Source organism: Leuciscus leuciscus, assembly GCF_965113295.1.
Source record: "Leuciscus leuciscus genome assembly, chromosome: 17".
In the NCBI taxonomy this organism is placed as follows: domain Eukaryota; kingdom Metazoa; phylum Chordata; class Actinopteri; order Cypriniformes; family Leuciscidae; genus Leuciscus; species Leuciscus leuciscus.
Window position 1 is genome coordinate 19,182,680 of NC_138741.1, and position 19,015 is coordinate 19,201,694.

The 19,015-nt window shown below is 38.6% G+C and overlaps 3 protein-coding genes across 14 annotated transcripts in view; 1 reads left to right on the forward strand and 2 right to left on the reverse strand.

Moving 5' to 3' along the window:
- Positions 1-2,360, reverse strand: part of birc6 (baculoviral IAP repeat containing 6) — a gene marked incomplete at its 3' end in the record, with an annotated part of 100,754 nt that extends 98,394 nt beyond the window's left edge. For 9 of the 12 annotated variants that reach the window (XM_082143011.1, XM_082143010.1, XM_082143009.1 and 6 more), the window contains exon 1: positions 1,934-2,360. In XM_082143011.1, coding sequence (XP_081999137.1) covers positions 1,934-2,132 — 199 coding nt within the window. In that variant the 5' untranslated portion in view covers positions 2,133-2,360. The remainder of the gene's footprint in view (positions 1-1,933) is intronic. The other 3 variants (XM_082143006.1, XM_082143005.1, XM_082143007.1) reach the window with 1 other exon arrangement.
- Positions 2,361-2,764: 404 nt separating this feature from the next.
- On the reverse strand, positions 2,765-5,946 carry yipf4 (Yip1 domain family, member 4). The gene is made up of 6 exons (XM_082143041.1): positions 5,712-5,946; positions 5,309-5,462; positions 5,042-5,213; positions 3,977-4,054; positions 3,774-3,887; positions 2,765-3,684 (listed from the first exon to the last, which is right to left on the reverse strand). The coding sequence occupies exons 1-6, from the start codon at positions 5,767-5,769 to the stop codon at positions 3,547-3,549; spliced, it is 714 nt and encodes a 237-aa protein (XP_081999167.1). The 5' UTR covers positions 5,770-5,946; the 3' UTR covers positions 2,765-3,546.
- Positions 5,947-6,589: 643 nt separating this feature from the next.
- On the forward strand, positions 6,590-18,335 carry exo1 (exonuclease 1). The gene is made up of 14 exons (XM_082143030.1): positions 6,590-6,683; positions 7,077-7,301; positions 7,422-7,541; positions 7,626-7,749; positions 7,934-8,071; positions 10,207-10,419; positions 11,744-11,931; positions 12,081-12,183; positions 14,226-14,448; positions 14,551-14,782; positions 15,012-15,555; positions 17,070-17,153; positions 17,306-17,493; positions 18,098-18,335. Exons 2-14 carry the CDS (start codon positions 7,141-7,143, stop codon positions 18,186-18,188), a joined length of 2,409 nt encoding a protein of 802 aa, XP_081999156.1. The 5' UTR covers positions 6,590-6,683; positions 7,077-7,140; the 3' UTR covers positions 18,189-18,335.
- The last annotated feature ends 680 nt before the right edge of the window (positions 18,336-19,015 follow it).

The following is a 19,015-nucleotide window of genomic DNA, read 5'->3' on the forward strand; positions in this document are numbered from 1 at the left end:
TACAAGTCTATAAATGTAGTCAAATCACTAGTGTCTGCCCCTACTTTCTGCCTAAAGATACAGCCTTGTTGTTCTTGTGCACAGGGGATTTTCAGCAAAGAATCACAATGTCCTACGATGTTACCGATCATTCTTTGCATTTCATAAACATCCATGAAAAAATGGCTGTTTTAACTCAAGAAAGATGAGTATACTAAAGAAAGATGAGAGTCACATCTCCACTTCTTTCATTCCTGTCACCGCTTTCTGGTGTTTTATTCAATTAAACTCTGATGGTGAGTTGTCTTTTTCAGATTAGTCCTACACTAAATGACAATGTCACATTCATAACTTCTAGTTTAACACTTTAAATATGGCCCTACATTTTTATCTGAAAAGCACCTTAAAGGTACATTCACAAATTTACACATAAACATTTGACAGAAGACCTTCAAAGACTTGCAAAGACACTGTTTACATCATTTAGTTTCCAGTTGTCCTTTCTTTCAAATATTTCACCTTGCAATCTTATACATTTAATGAGCCGGATATTTCATAAGAGTAATGAAACAAACAAAATTATATTGATTAAGTAAACATTATAGGGAGACTAAATTAGTCTGAAAGAGGCTGTTTAACACATTTGAATAATAATGCTTCGGGCAACACATAACTCCAGTGTAATTTTGTATGTATTTCATTACGCAATTTTAGAATTTAACACACACTATATATATATATATATATATATATATATATATATATATATATATATATATATATATATATATATAAAACCACTTAGTCTGACAAGTGTATATTACACGAATATCAACTAACGTTACACAAGCAGTCAATATCACATTCAAAATGATATGTTTAACTACAAACCGGAACAGAAAGCACCCGAACCTTCTCAAACCACACATACGATTATAAAACTAATCAATAAGTATAAATATCCGTGTAGTAAGCAATTTTACAGTCAGCTGTCACCTGTCAGGATTGACATAAACAAGAGCAGTGTTACTGATCCGTAGCAGGCTAGGCTACCGCTAGGCTACGGTTAGCATGATTAGCTAAACCTCTGTCAGCTAATTTAGAGCCAAAATCAATAAATTGTTTTCTTTAACAGTAGAAACCTATGATAATATGCACAATAAACCACTGACATGTATTAAGACATTGGTTGGATTTCACTAACACCAAGTTCGACAAAGACACACACCTTTACGAGCTGATATTTGCTAATGTTTAGATTAGCTTTAGTACCGCTTTACCCCCAATTATCATATCAGATTTTAGATCATGTCTTGATTTAGTTTTATTCGACTATTAAAGACAATAAGTGTAATGTAAATAAACACTACTGATATGTACATAAACTGTGTGTTGGTGAATAACGTGGCAATGTTTACAGTGATCCGCCAGCACAAGAGATCCAGGAGGCCCTAAACAGTTAGGATCATCAGGAGGCCCAACGACTGAGGGATCACTGACAGAACAACAACTGCATCAAGAGCGAACGATTATTCTCACAAAGGTCTCTATATTATCACATAGACCTTATCAAGAGTCAGGGACCATCCATTGGGGGCCTGAATAGTAAGGAGTTGATATTAAAACACTGCTCCATCAGAAGGCCCTTGAGTGAAGGATCATTATCAAACAGTCCTTCATCGCACAAGCCTTTCCATCAACAAGCCGCAAAAGGTACAGAACATTTGGACATAGTCCTCCATCGGGAACCCAAACAGAGGAGTCATTCCCGCAACACTGCACCATCAAAAGATCAAACACACATTTTGACACTCTCCACCTCCATCACGAGCTATGCGAGGAAAGGATCTCCCATAAGCCTCCTCTATGAGGAGATCCAGCCCAGGATTCAGTTGTGATAAGATCCAGGTCGGCCGGGATAAATCTCTCAGAACCCGTACGAACCGAAACTCACCGTGCAGTGCGGAGGCCTGTAAAATAGCCCCGGAGGTGCCGTCGATGACTTTGATGCTGCCCCGGCTGGTGACGGCCAGAATGGCGTTAAGGGCCGGGTGGTAGGACAGACTCCGCAGGCCCTCCTCATCGCAGCGCAGGCAGCCGTCCCTCAGCACGACCCAGTCCGGCGAGCCTGGCGAGGCCGCCGCCGCCGCCATCTTCCTACTAGCTTCCCTTCCTGCCTTCCCTCCTCTTTCAGTAGCACCTCCGTGGACACGACTCGACGAGAAAACGTTAAAGCTGAAACCCGAAGTACCGCTGCGCTTCCACTGCGGGCTGTAAACCTCCTCCCGATACCGCAGGAGCAGCGATTCACCATCAGCGGAGCGGAAACCAGCGGCTGCTTCTGCTCACACTCTCAGCAGGGAAACGGAACTGGCGTAGTCACTGTGTGATCGCCCGCCGAACCTCAAGGGGCGCTGTGACTAGATAGATAGATAGATAGATAGATAGATAGATAGATAGATAGATAGATAGATAGATAGATAGATAGATAGATAGATAGATAGATAGATAGATAGATAGATAGATAGATAGAATAATGCTTAGTGTGCACAAGAAAGTATGGTCAGCAAAGCTCCAACTGCTGCACTGTTGTTGTTTTTTAACAGTAGATTATAAAGACAACACTCTTTTGTCCTTGAAATAATCACTATACATAATCACTTTTGGTTAAAGCACTTACTGTTACATCAAATAACCAAGCATTTTAATGAATATTAAATTAACCAATAAATCATGCGATTAAGTAATATTATTCTCAGACATTAAGGAGATTCATGACAAAGAGTGTTATTACAGTGTCAATAATTTTTAATTTGATTCATGGTGTATGAATTTTATAACAATTTCCAGACTCAATTGTTTCAGCTAAACTAATATGGTATCATATGTCTGCAGTGTACACATTACCAGGTAGAAAGTTGCTTTTAATTGAGTGTTCTACAAGTCTTTCCTTTTTTGGCTACATTTACATAAATAATATACACCACAGCCATATAAAACAACCAATTCAAGGCACCCATACTTAGCAGACACATTTAATCCAATCTATATTGCCTGCATACTGTCTTTTTCCATGTGGAGTTCATAAATTAAAAATAAAAACTGATAAGATGAATGTGAATGTACTGGGACAGCCTACAACAACAACAACAAAATCCAAGTTTTCACCATTACGTGTGGTGACACATAAATTCTGTTATGTAACTATCATGCTTAACATAGTCTTTTACAATATAAAGTTCTCATTTTTATTTTCCTTTTGAGGTTTGCAAATATGTAAAACCAGGGCTCCAGATTTCAGTGGCAGAGGGATCTCTGCAAACAGGGCTTCCACAGTAAAAGATGCAGCTTTTTATTGTGTGCAAAATTAATGGAAGCAGTTAAATATACTAATGTCTGTACACCTCAATCCCCCAAAGCATATAGGATTATAAACAGAGTAAAAGAAAATAAAAAAGAAAGAAACAGCCAACTCCTTCTCAGTCTTCATGGAATATCTCTGCACACCTCTCCACAGTGCTCTTTGTAAATGTCCAAGCAACGAGCCAATCAAATCCTGTGGTCAATTCAGACTCCAGTATACAGAGACAAGAAGTAAATGTACAAAAGGAAGATGGGATATATGAGAAGGGGTTTCTTCGTTTTGAATTCATCACCGACGAGTAAAGAGGCAGCACTGTATGCAGCCCAGAATACTCCAAAAAGCTAGAAAAGAAAAGGAAAAAAAAATCATTCATCCATATTTTTGCATTTAAGAGAAACTATTTTCATACTGTTACACATTTAATTCTCACCTTTATGAGTGTAGAGACGACTTCAAAGCCCCCAATGACCAAAAGAAGGGGAGCTATTACAATGAGTGGGAGCAAAGAATAGCCAATAACTCCAAGAACTTGCCCATAAGACACCTATTAAAAAACATTTAAAACCATGAGTGGATATCCCTTTCCATTCATAAAAATAATATGCTATCTGACGCTTTACAAGATATAAATACCTCTCCACCCAGCACTCTTGCAAGAAGGAAAATCGTCAGTGATCCAAATATCCAGATTGTAACAATCCAGGAAACAACCTGATTGGTCAAAACAGGGTATATGACAAAGTAATAATCCAAATTTGGGGCATTTCTGCTTCTGTTGACTAAGTAAATCATGTAAGTGACAAAGTAATATTGAAATGAAAAACAATTACACTCTGATCTTCATACCTTCTTGAAAACAACTTTAGTACAAAGTTATTTGCATAGTAAACTATTATATTTATTTTCTTAAGACTTAATTAATACTTAATTATCAATAATATCTAGGTCTTTCAATCAATAAACACATTCAATAAATTAATCACATATTTAGATTAATATGGAAATAATTAAAAGATACTGCTTTATGATGGCAGAATTTACACAAGCATCATGAATACACATACATATCACACCCATGGTCAAGATACAAAGACTGTCCCACCTAAGGGGCAAAGTTTACAGGGTGGGACCAGGGTTAACCCCCCAATATTATTTATATTATATTATATTATATTATATTATATTATATTATATAATATAATATATATATATATATATATATATATATATATATATATATATATATATATATATATACATACACATACATAAGCACAAAGTAGTATCAAGAGCTTAAAGTCAAGAACTTCATGAATTATAGACCATGCTTGTTTTCTCTGTGTAAAATAAGTTTTGTTCTAATGATGATTGATATTAGGAAAAACCTGGCTTTCTGAAATCCAAAAAGACTGTATATTTCAATAAAAGCCTGATGAGATGAAAACTATTTATGTTAAGAGTATAGGAAATAAGCACTTTCAATAGAACAAAATGTAAAGTGAAGTTAGACGTCCCATGGCACTTTGAAGTAGAAAATTCTGTTAAACAGAATGCAAATCCCATGCAAAAAAAGGAATGATGTTAATTAATTAATTAAAGTAATCATCTTAGCATGTATGCGTTATAAGCTACTACAAAAACAAACATTTAGCAAAAAATAAAATACATAAAATACATAAATCTACACCCTTGACTCACCCTGAACTGTCCATAGATGGAGATCATGGAGAACAGCAGGACGACGGCCAGCGGGCCCCAGAAGTCAGGATTGTCCCTCACCACCTGTCTGTTAAAACCCAGTGATGGCATGGGCATCAACACACACCTGATCTTATAGTAGATGTCCTTTAAGTCAATGTCCAACTCTTCCCTGCACAAACAGAGAAAACCAACAAATTCAACCAGCAACTCTAAAAGCAATTGTGAGATCAAGCAAGCATCAGAAATCGAGTCCTGAAAACTCACAGGAGCGGTTTAGTGTCCTCTGAATCTTCTTCCTCCACTTCCAGCAACCATCCATAACCCCTCTGCCTCAGGAAAGTGGTGGCATAGGTGTCCCTGCTGGCCTCAGGGCCCATATTTAGTGTGATATCTGGTGCATCGATGGTGCCGCTGAGCTCTGGTGGATAAGAGTTTGTTTTAGGTTAAAAAAGCTGACTATAGCATCCATATCGAGAACAACAAAACAACACCCATGTCATGATGCATTAAGAAGCTTGATCATACACACACTGGGGGATATTTTCATTAATGTAAATGTACATCATACACATAACACACAAATACAAACAACAGCATTTCAACATGAATCCGATTTACATATCAGAGCAGAGATGTATGGATGCTTTGGGGCCTTTAACTACTGTACCTTCAGCGTCCGTCGAGGAGACGAAGGTAAAATCTCCGTTGGTGGGAGAGAACTGCATGGCTGACAGCGATTACAGCACGAGCTTTACTCACAATCACACACCGCCGCCGATCGCGCACCTTCACACCATTGCCACGTTTAACGATTCCTACCGATCAGCTCTCGGACTATTGCTGGCTCAAAACAGTCATGGAGGAAGCAGGAAGTTCCGAAAAAACACAAGCGACACGTCAAATCCTGGAGCAGAGCGGAACGGGGAGTCACGCGCTCCACCCAGCGCCAGAAAGGAGCACCGACACCAACAACAAACATATAAAGCACAGAGACGGACAGCACTACCACGTGACCCTTTTGCAAAATTAGAATTACATATGACACACAGTTCACCTTGAGACATATGCCTGCCTGTCTGACCGTGTCACATCTTTCTATACTATTTAAACGGAATTAACTTATAAAGTTGTGAGATTGTAAGGCAAATTGGCGATGCAAAAATCTAAGTAAATATATAAAAATAGGGCTCCTGTGCAGTGATGTCACGTTTTTGCCGCTAAAGTCGAACCCCTGTAACGTCAGTCAGATACTTTAATATATAATAATATTTACACATAATATATAAGTATATTATAAAATATATAAGTATAAAAGAAACTTTAAAAAAAAAACAATTTTACCATTTTTTCATCAAATTCCAAGCTGAGTTATTTTGCAATCATTTTAATGGAATATGATTTTAATGACCTATTGATAATATTGCCAAATAAAATATATAAATACATTTACGCGACAATTTCGAGAGTTCCGATGTTGTGAAATTCCTTGTCCCGCCTCTTCCACATTTCTGGTCTATGATTGGCTGTCTGTACCAGGCTGACCAATAGGGCTCCTGTGCAGTGATGTCACGTTTTGCCGCTAAAGTCGAAGCTCTGCTGTTACGGCAGTCAGACACTAAAGCGCGAGTAAAAGCTCTCGGTAAGTGTTTATTATACTTTAAATACTAAAACTTTTAATGATTTAATTTATAAATGATTAAGGTGTTAGCTACAGCGCCCTGATTCTTCCTCGTGGAGTTTAATCGGTTTAGTTTCGCGATAATTTTTAGTGTGTTTTGTTTTGGAGGGATTTGGCGGTTAGTTTCTTTCGGACAGATGAACATATTAAATGTATTAAAAGTTTTTGTATGTAAATGGATCTCTTTTTTCAATCGTCGTCGCAGTTGGACGGTTGGAGAATGTTTTCTGTTGACTTTTAAGGATGTTTATGTTCTACAGTGGATCATGTAACGTTATTTCAGACCATATCTGTATAACGTTACATCAATGATAAGTGTTTTTTTTTTTTTTTTTTTTTTTCCCCATCTGATAGAGTGGCTCAGACTGTGCTCTGATAAACCAACATCTTCAGACACCTGTCCTTCCAGACAGACAACATGGGAATTCAAGGCCTGTTGCAGTTCATCAAAGACGCTTCGGAGCCCATAAGTGTGAAGAAGTATCGGGGACAGACAGTGGCGGTGGACACATACTGCTGGCTGCATAAAGGAGCTTTTTCATGTGCAGAGAAACTTGCTAAAGGGGAACCTACAGATCAGTGCGTTTTTTCAATTATTTGCATGCAATATAAGTAATTAAGTTGTTCGGTGATGCCTAACATAATTTTGCAGATTAAAATGTGCATTTTTCATTTTAACATTCTGTGTGTGTCCATCAGGTATGTATCCTACTGTATGAAATTTGTGGACATGCTGCTTTCTTTTGGTGTGAAGCCCATCTTGGTGTTTGACGGACGCAACTTGCCCTCCAAAAAGGATGTGGAGAAGTCCCGGCGCGAGTAAGAACTCAGCAAAATACAGGGAGAAAAGTTAATTTAAGTTAGTTGACAATTAAGATTACTTCATATATATTTTACTTACAGGCGTCGACAGGCAAATCTGCTGAAAGGCAAACAGCTGCTGCGGGAGGGTAAGCTATCAGAAGCCAGAGAATGTTTTACCCGCAGTGTTAATATCACCCCATCCATGGCACATGATGTCATTAAGGTGAGACCATTGCACCTGATATTTTTTAACAATATTTGTTTTGGAATCAGTCAAATAACATATTTATTTTTTATAGTGAATGTTGTAATTAATAACACAATGTTAGAAACTGATCAATGAAGATTTTCCTCTCTTGTTCTGTTTGTTGGCATCTTTTCATTTGCATCTTTTTGCTGTTTTTCAGGCCGCCAGGACTCGTGGGGTGGACTGTGTTGTTGCTCCATATGAAGCAGACGCCCAGTTAGCTTTCCTGAACAAAGCTGATATCGCTCAGGCAGTGATCACAGAGGACTCAGATCTGCTGGCCTTTGGCTGCAAAAAGGTATCAGTGCAGAGGCTCTTGATTGAGGATAAAGAATACACTTGCAATGACTTGTGACCACTGGCTGGTGTCATGCAAGTCTGCATAGCAAAAACTAATTTGTCTTAATTAGTTAATTTTTTGTTTGTTTTCCAGTCAAAGTATCTAAACGTCCTTACAACAAGATACATTTTTCTAAAGGCTGGAATACACGACACGACTTTTGCTTAGAGCTTTGCCCCGATTTGCTGTCTGAACAAGTCAACATTAGTTGCCTAAAGTCTGCGCCAGTCTGCAAATTTTGGACAGTCGGAGTTGACAGAATTAATAGAAAATAGTGTAGTGTATGATCAACTCTTGATTTTTTAGCTTCAGACTATGATTCCATCCAGTCGGCGGATATCAAAACATGTTTGATATTTTGAGCTGATTTTAGAACGCATAATGTGTATGACGCATTACTACTGAATACAGTACATTACAGTACAGTCACATACACTGACTAGCCAATAGAAATCAAAGGCACGAAGTCACAAAGCTTGAGAAGAAATGGAGACAGGCGGCAATCGCATCAGAGCTAAACCAACCATATATACTGTTAGCTTGGTCTTGAGATAGTTAGCGGACCACATTCTGAGGTAAATCTTGATTCATTCATTTTTCTTTCATTATCCAGGGCTTGAAATTGACACTTGTCCTGGATAAGTGGAAAATTAGCCTGAATGTCAATAGTTGCGAATTATTGATTATTAATGATTACATTAAATGTAAACAGTGTTTGAAAGTCTGGTAGTGTATGATCCTCTGTCGTTTAGTGTATGATGACTAGTTTTTCTCTGTAACCATTTACAAAGTCGGCAAGTGTATGATGCCTAGTGTTTTAAAAAACTGTTCAGATTTTCGTTTCCACCGAGCGGTACGGTACAGTAGAGCACGGTACACAATTATTTCTGTTTCGATTGTCAGAAGTTGTGAATCGTATCAAAATACAGAACCGTACCGTCCCTAATTTTTTGGACCCTACCGTTGGGGTACCTAGCACAGTAATCCGGTACCTAAAGGGTGGAGCTAGATTCACTGCAGAACGTTGACTGGTTTAGAGAGAATAGTCACTTGCACATACTACAAGGGGAATGACAATTTTTATTATACAGTTGAAACACAATACCATTGCAACGCAATGTTTTTTGTCTTGTGACAATGATGTTGATCGCTACTTTCCTGCATAAACCACGCCTAGCAAGTAAGGGTACTGTTGGCGGTGGAAACGGATCAGGGTTTACCGTCCCAAATCGTACTGTACTGTCCCGCTCGGTGGAAACGAGCCATAAAAGTTGTGTAGTGTATTTCAGCCTTAAGATAATAATAACATGTGACACTGAAGACTGGAGTAAGTGGCTACTGTAAATTCAGCTTTGCCATCACAGGAATAAATTCCATTTTAAAACATATTAAAATAGAAGACAGTTATTTAAGTAATAATATTTCACAATGTTGCTGTTTTACTGTATTTTACAATTCTGTATTATTGTATTCCTGAGACTTCTTTCAAAAACATAAAAAAATTTAACGACCTCAAACATTTAAACGGTACTGTGTATATGTGTAAATATAATACTTTTGGTAACACTTTACAATAAGGTCCTATTATAAAATTTTGGTTAGTGCATTAAATAAAATTAATTTATAATAATATTAAATCATTTGTTTCTGTATTTATTTATCTTTGTTTGATTTATTGTATTTGTTGAGCTTTAGTTATTAAAAAATAAATGTTTATTGTTAGTTTGTGTGAGCTCAGATCCATTAATGTTAACAAATACAGCTTTTGATTTATTTTAATAATGTAGTAGCAAATGATGAAATGAACACAAGCTAAGATTATAAAATGCTTTAGAATTATTTTGTGTACTAATGAAACCTTATTTTAAAGGGTTACCATACTTTAAGCATCTAAAAATATTTAAGGAGACTTGTTTAGTTATGCTTAAAACAAACAAAAAACAACAACGAAAATATTTGGTATGGTTTAGAAAAATTAACTTGAATTATAAACCTTTGAATCACTGGGGTATGCTGACTGACATGCTGGAGGACATTTGGGACAGTGACTTAATTTAGTTTTCAGTGTTTTATTTGTTATGCATTGTCTGCAGGTGATTTTAAAGATGGACAAACAGGGTAATGGATTGGAGATTGACCAGTGTCACCTGGGCCGTTGCAAGTCGCTTGGCAACATCTTCACAGAGGAGAAGTTCCGTTACATGTGCATCCTCTCTGGCTGCGACTATCTGCCGTCTTTGTACGGCATCGGCCTCGGAAAGGCATGCAAGCTTCTCAGGATGGCAAATAACCCAGATATTCTGAAGGTGAGGAAAAAAAAATAGGTTTAAAACATTTAATATATGCTGCCACAACAAATAGTTACATATGTGCACATATATTTCTGCTCTACTGATCATATTACTGAAACGGCATGTTTTATCACGTCCCTCTATCTCTGGCAAGATTTCAAAGTGACACACTGTGTTCATGCTTGGGATGTCCCATCAGGTTTTTTGTGCCCCTGATCCAAGTCATTGAATATTGAGTGTCTGCCGATACCGAGGCCCAATCTGATACTTGTATTTTCCTAGTACTTGGTGCACACTTCAAGTACATTTAAAGTTATTAAAATCAATCCAGTGTTTACAGGGCCGTGCAGAAAGTTTCTCAGGGGAGTATCCACACACTGTATAAAGATATTGGGATATGTAAACATGTTACAATGGTAGATATTGTAAACAGACTGTTGTCCCAATTATGCATATGGGACTACTGATATAAATTGTATTTCTTACAAAAGTGTGCATCGAATATGCTAAACAAGGAAGCTTGAATGTTTGTGACGCGCTAGAACAGACCTCATTGGTTCTTGTGCATCACAGGCACATTTGAGCTTCTTTTCCTTGTAATGGCGGTCACTGGTTGGCAAACCCACTTGAAAGTGAATACCGCCACCTACTGCATTACATCGGCATGACAGCTGATGTAAAATAAAGGATCAGGCTTAGGATAGCTGATATCATTCAGTAAAAAGAAAAGCTTAATCGGCCCCAATACCAATCTTTGAGATCGGCTCAGGACATCCTTAGTTTATGCTCAATTAACCACCTTATAATTTGAAGCTTATTTCATATTCAGACTATGACTGGTGAGGCATAATAAATCGGAACTGGGCGGTGTTTCATTTTATTTTGGCCGATCTCAATTCCGGACTTGAGCACAAACTGCATTGCAATAATTTCCCAAAACGTAATTTGTGTGGAAATATTATTAAGTCTGTAAACAGGATGTTAACACTGGTCAGAGACAGAACACGTTGAATACTTTTCCTCTTACCTCTGTATAATGCCTGTTCATAAGCGCAGTTTGGCTTGTTAAAGTGCAAAACAACAAATAAATTTGCTTAATGAAAAAAAAAAAGGCAACCGACATCGGAATCTGCCAATTTGCTTGTAAAAATCGGCAATAAAAAAATCATGATAGGTGCATCCCTATCACACACAAATGCACTTAATTATTTTCCCAGCTTTTAAAACAAATTTTAGTGGAGAACCTGAACATCCTTTTAATTATGGAAACAAATGCAGAATTGTGAGAGCATTTGAGAGCGATTTCAATGTAACTAAACAAACTAAATCTGTCATGCAGGTGATAAAAAAGATGGGCCAGTACCTGAAGATGGACATCTCTGTGCCAAACGAGTACATTGAGGGTTTCACAAAAGCCGACAACACATTTCTGTATCAACTGGTCTTTGACCCCTTGAAGAGGAAGGTGGTTCCTTTGAACCCTTACCCGGATCACATTGACCCTGCTTCTCTCAGCTATGCAGGAACGTATCTTTTATGCCGTCATAAATTGAAAAAACATTACATTTTCACTTAATTGCTTTTGCATTACAGATGCTGGAGCTGTTTCTAAACTTTTGTAAATGTTTTTGTTTGTGTTACAAAGCTCTGTTTCTAACTTAACCAAGTAAATACAGTAATGTAGGAGATGAGAGTGGGCTTGAAATGGCTCTTGGGAATCTAGACATTAACACAATGCAAAGGATAGATGACTTCAACCCTGATGCACCTCACACTCGGGTAACGTGGTCATCTTAAATGTGTTTTTGCTTGAACTTTTGGTTCATTTCATAGTTAAACAGTGTTATTTTAGCTTCATAAATATATATTAAGCTAAAATAACACTGTGAATTACGCTGTAACATTTACATATACATTTATGCATTTGGCAGACGCTTTTATCCAAAGCGACTTACATTGCATTATCCTATACATTTATACATAGGTATGTGCTATCCCCTGGGATCGAACCCACAACCTTGCGTTGTTAACGCAATGCTCTTACCACTGAGCTATAGGAAAGCGCTATAGGAAGCTATAGGAAACCCCAAAATTATTTCATATTTAACAAAGAAATAAATATGTATGTATGTATGTACAGACCCTTTCCAAAAAATTTGAATATCATGGAAAAGTTTATTTATTTCCATAATTCCATTCAAAACGTTAAACTTCCATAGATTATAGATTCAGGGCCCACAACTTAAACGATTTCAAGTATTTAGTTGTTTGTTTGTACATAATTTGGGCTTCCAGCTCATAAAACCCACGAAAACAGGATTTCAAAAAATTTGAATATTACATGAAATCACACAGTGATACCATGGTCATTGAACCAGGTTTTGGTTCTTTTGGCAGTGTGGGCAGGTGCAAATCCTGCTGGAAAATGAAGTCAACATCTCCATAAAGCTTGTCTGCTGAAGGAAGCATGAAATGCTCTGAAAATGTCCTGGTAGACGGCTGCGTTGAGTGGACAGCACAGTGGACCAACACCAGCCGATGACATGGCTCCCCAAACCAACACAGACTGTGGAAACTTCACACTGGACTTCAAGCATCTTGGATTGTGTGCCTCTCCGTTCTTCCTCCAGACTCTGGGACCTTGGTTTCCAAGTGAGATGCAAAATTTGCTCTCATCAGAAAAGAGGACTTTGGTCCACTGTGCTTTATTAAATCCAGAGTCAACGCAGCCGTCTACCAGGACATTTTCAGAGCACTTCATGCTTCCTTCATTTTCCAGCAGGATTTGCACCTGCTCACACTGCCAAAATAACCAAAACCTGGTTCAATGACCATGGTATTACTGTGTAATTACTGTGTGAATCATGTAATATTCAAATTTTTTGAAATCCTGTTTTCGTGGGTTTTATGAGCTGGAAGCCCAAATTATGTACAAATAAACAACTAAATACTTGAAATCGTTTAAGTTGTAGGCCCTGAATCTATAATCTATGGAAGTTTAACGTTTTGAATGGAATTATGGAAATAAATAAACTTTTCCATGATATTCTAATTTTTTGGAAAGGGTCAAGTATATTTGTATAGCGCTTTTCACAATACAGATTGTATCAAAGCAGCTTCACAGTATTAAATTAAAATAATACAACAAGGTTTGTTTCTAGTGGAATTTATTGATTGATAAAATTAAATTAAATATCCCCAAAATATCCCCAACTGAGCAAGCCAAAGGCAACAGTGGCAAGGAACCGAAAAACTCCATCAAGTGACCTAATGGTGTCCTAAAACTCCATCAGGTGACCTAATGGAGAAAAAAAACCTTGGGAGAACCCAGGCTCAGTCGGGGGCCAGTTCTCCTCTGGCATTTATGAGCTAGAGGCCGGATTGTAGTTTGTACTGTAAGATTAAAAATATTATATGAATGCCTGGCTGAAGAGATGCAACTTTAATCTAGTTTTAAACTGGGAGAGCGAGTCTGAGCAACGAACAGTATCAGGAAGACTATTCCAGAGTTTTGGAGCCAAATGTGAAAATGCTCTTCCTCAGGGTGGGCATGTGTGTGTGTGTGTATGTACTTATTGTACTTATTTCTAGTACAGTAAGTACATGTAACAAAGACACTGTAAAATAAAGTGTTACCTAGCTTTTATTGTTGTAGTTTTAGCATTTTTAGTACTTTAACTTATTTCAGTTATGTAAAATTTTTAATTTTAATTTAATTTATTTTATTTCTGATTTCACTTTTCAAACAATTTGTAGTAGTTTTTGTTAACAATAACAACACTGTAGCACAATACCTGAGGTTTACTTCTCCTCCTTTCCAGCCCTCTAAAGCTGCTCGCAGTAGTACTTGGAATGACAGACGTGACAAAAGTGGCTCATTGCAGATGAGTATTTGGAGCAAGAACTATGAACCAGGTGGCTCCCAGCCACAGAGTCCTTCCTCCCCCAAAAGACCCCCTCCCACCAGGGGCAAAGAGAGGATCATCAGCGTGCAGAGTCTAAAATTACCCCAGAGAGCATCACAGGTGAAAAGACCCCATGAAGGTAAGCAGACCTCAGTGCCATGAATATGAGTCTTAAGGACGGGACTGATTAATTTAATAATGTTTATATATAAAATTGTCCTTTTTTTTTCCCTCCGGAAAGACACAAGTCTATCTGTGGACGACCTGTTAGGGCAGTACTCAGCAGGTGTAAAGAGAAGCTGTCCTGAAATTCCGCCCACTGCTGAGCCTCTGACCACCCACGCAAGTGTCTCTAAGGAGAAGGGGTGTGACAGCACTGCTGGAGAGTCTCGCCCTCGAAATCGCTTTGCAACATTGTTGCAGTGGAGGAACCGATCAGAAGAGGGCACTGGAGAGCAGGGCACGCGCAGCAGGTACAAGAGCATGATGGGAAACTTACCAAAGGAATGTATATTGTTGCTATCACAAATAACTACTGCTAGACCTTAATTTTCTCATTACACACACAATCAAGGGTTAAATTGGGCCTGACTGTCACGTGGCACAATGACATTAATGATGTAGTACTACATGTATTGGGAGACCTGTTGGTTGTTCCTTCACCTCTGCTGACAATAATGATATGATTGACATCTCCATCAGGTTCTTCTGTCATGGTGAATCCAATGAGACAGAGGCACAGGAAGACTCGCCAAAACAGGATTCACCTCAGCCTGTGGAGTCTCTAGAGATGTGTGCCTCACAATCTGGAGAAGACACACCAGCATTGTGTCAGGACCCTGACTCAGAGAGAGATCAGGCCAAAGATGAGTTGTCCAGCCCACCTGCATCTCCGTCTCACTCTGCCAGGCCTGCTAGTTTTGGTCTTGGAGCCTTTAGCTGGTCAGGAAGCACCAGAGAACTCAGTAAATCTGCTTCACATCCACCCACCGTCACCACAGACAGACACCGGTCATCCTCCACACCTTCAGGGTTGTCCACCCTGCAGCAGTTCCACAGAAAGAAGGGCAGCTTCTCCTGTGCAGGATCTGGGCTTTCTCTCTCGTCCTCTCCTGTAGAGGGCACAGAGGATGCAGAGAAATCTCCTGGGTCTCCTCCGTCTCAGGACAGTGCATATTTCTCTCAGTCCAGCAGCATCTCTGCTGGTGTGGAGGACTCCCTAGTCACAGAGGACAAGTCTCATAAGGTGAGTAAATGTCCTTGTTTTTTTTTATTATTCATTCATATTTGGAATTATATATTTAAAATATATATTTTACCCACAAATGTAAATTCTGTTATCATTTATTCAAACGTGTATGACTTTCTTCTGTGGCAAATGTTTTTCCCATACAATGGAAGTCAACTGTAACTAAAGCTGTTTGATTTCCAGCATTCTTTGAAATGTCTTTTATATTCCACATAAGAAATATCGTAAATGTAAATTATTGCAGATTTTTAATTTTAGGTGAACTATCCCTTTAATGTGCTTGCTAAAATGTGTATCAATTAGTATTGTGCAGGCCTTGATCTCTTTAAGTTGATATTGGATATTTAATTGTGCATGCTCATTTGTTCGTTTACATTTTAGATTACCTTTGCTGTCATCAGATGCTAACTTAAAAAGTTCATCTTCAAAAAACTAATTTAATAACACTGTTAAATGTGTCTTTAGCACATCTCATAATGAATACTCATTTTTATTCTGTACATTATAATGTTGTGATGCCTAATGGCGCTTTTCCACTGCATGGTATGGCTCGGTACGGTTCGACTCGGCACGGAACAGTTTGGCTCGCTTCGCTTTTCCACTACGTGGTACGACTCAACTCGGTACGGCACGGTTCGGTTCGCTTTAGCTCGGTTGCTTTTCCACTGCAGTTAGTACCGCTTCAAAGTGGGTGGGACTGATCGTTATAGTTGCCGTCTCTACTGCCATGACATCATCATATTAAATGCAAATTTTTCATTCCGGGTTTCCCCATCCGCTCCTCAGCAACCAACGAGAGGAACGTCTGCACCTCGTCCACTGACCACGATTCAGCCATTTTTTTTTTTTAAGTTTATACCCTTTTTTGTTTTTTTTGAAGCAAATACTTTTAAAACAGGTGCTACATCGTTGCCTGTTGTCTACTGGCTATTTAAATCTAGCGGGTTTAGTGTCTCGTGTTGTAAATACAATGACGCTGGTAGTGATGATTCTGTCTGACCTATCAGTGATCTGCAGTGTTTTCACGTCACATTTTAGTATCGGTACGGTACGCTTGGAACCTCAACAGAGGTGGTACCATTTAAAGTGAGCCGAAGCGAGCCGTACCGTACCGTACCATGCAGTGGAAATGCGTCATAAGTGAGCCGTACTGAACCGAGCCGTACCGTACCATGCAGTGGAAAAGCGCCAAAGCGTGCCGAACCGAACCGTACCGTACCGTACCATGCAGTGGAAAAGCGCCATAAATCCACTTAGAATTCACATATCATTCAAATTATTGATTTTTAGTTTGTGTATTATTTTTAATATATTTAGACATAATAGTATAGAATTTTATTATCTGCCATTTTTCAATTATCAGCCATAGCGTGTAAATAATATAGTTTATATAGTGTGATGATAAAGTTGATCAGCAACGCCTTTGCAACCACCCACAACCCCCCAGCATCATAGAGGTTTTCCACGGGCAAACACCACTCAGATAAAAATCTTTTTTATTCTCCTTGAAGGAAAAGGATAGCGATTCAGATGTCTCCAACAGCGCTAGCAGTTCTCCCACAGACAAGCTGAAGCCTGCTCTGAACAGAACAAAGGCACGTCCGTCTAATCATGACCCAAAACCACAGTTTGCATTTCCATTTCCTGACACCTTGCATACAGTAAAGGGGAGGGGGAAAAAATTTAAACATTGATGCAATTTTCCCCACCTCCACCCTCAGTCTGACTTCCTACACCTTTGTTCTAGGTCTCAGGGTTGTCCCGGAAACGTCCTAGTGGGCAGGGTAAAAGTGGTAAAATTGAGACCTCCGCTCCCGCCAGGCCCAGCGGTCTGAGGAAGAAACAGAGTGGGAAAAAAAATACTGTCAACAATGAGAACAGTCCAGGCCTGCAGGCCACCATCAGCGGCCTCTGGGGGGCCTTCAGCTTCAAGAAGTAAGTTAGCCTGTTTGTAAGTATGTGTTTATGTAACTAAATGATTCAATATGGCTGAAGACAAGCCCTCACACTTTCCAATTCACCTTTTACTGTTTATTCATGGCTGTTAGTACCAGCTGCGACCAGCAGAGGCAGCAGAATAAACATGTTAACACAAAGAGACATCAACTGGGTTACTGCACCACTCCCATTAGTTCTATGTGAACAACAGAGGTGTTACTGATTGTTTGGGTAAAGTGAGAGTCATTGTAGTAGTTTAGAGAAGGGTGGTGTTTTTTCACTCTGAAAGGAAATATATTCCCATTATGTAATGCTGAGACCTGAGATGAATGGGTAGGCTTGAAGGGGGAGGGGCTAATCAACATATGAAATAAACATGGTCAATTTAAGGGCTGAAGAGAAACTGGAGAAATATCTGATTGCTGCGTCTCTCTCCTACTTTTTGGCATTTGAAAAGTAGTTAAGACTTATGTGATTTATTTTAAAGTTTCATGATAGCTTTAGCTTTACATAGGAACAGACTGAATATAGCACATTAAGTTGTCTGTGGCTGCATGCTTTGATGTGAATGTAATTAAATGTCTGTGCATGTTTATTTAAGGGACAATCCAAAGTTAAGCGCATCCAAGAAAGGAGAGCCGATGTCACCAGTCAGGGAGAATGTGATGGAAACGACTGAAGGAAACTACTGAAGCAGATAAAGAGATTCTCATCATCGCAGAATGATGTCATCTTATCAATCAAATAATTGTTTATCTTAAGAGTAACAGCCAGTCTTTCAAACATACTGTGTATGTTCATGCTTTTTTATCTTAAATAAAATAACTTTTTTATTATAATTATGAATTTTGTTTTATTTAGTATTTATATTTATTTTGCCTTTCTTCCACGCACCTTGTTGATCTTGTGATGTCGCACCAGAACAACTACACAACGTATGCTCCACAGTCACCAGATCTCAATCCAATAGAGCACCTTCCACCACCCCAACTCCTCACTCTTAAATATTTCCTATCCCAACCAGGAGTGGTGGGGTATTATGGGTTCGGGCCAAATTCCGAGGTTGGAGCCCTCCCCTCAAACAGCACACCTGCATACCTTTTCTATATCCGATTATATGTAAGGGTGAACTTGTGAATTAAAGGAAATATTTATAATCATACGCAGCAATGTGTATATGTGCAATGTGAAATATGTTACGGTTTTGGAATTGGAGTTTCACCTGAATTCCAACTTAATGAATAATTTAGTGTATTTGTAATGTGCGTGGGTTGAACATTATTAGGCTGATTCCGGAATGTTGTGTAGAAGTGAACACGTGCCTCCGGTGCAATGCTAGGCCTCACGCCTCAATCCTCCTTTAGGATAGGACATCAGAGGACACTTCACATTATTAAGTCTGTTTCACAAAAAATGCATGCGCTCATTAAGAAACGCTTATCTTAGAGACTTATCAGAAGAATCTTGGTGCTTTGGAGTACAAATAGTTATCTGGCACTCACATTCCTCAAACAAAGAG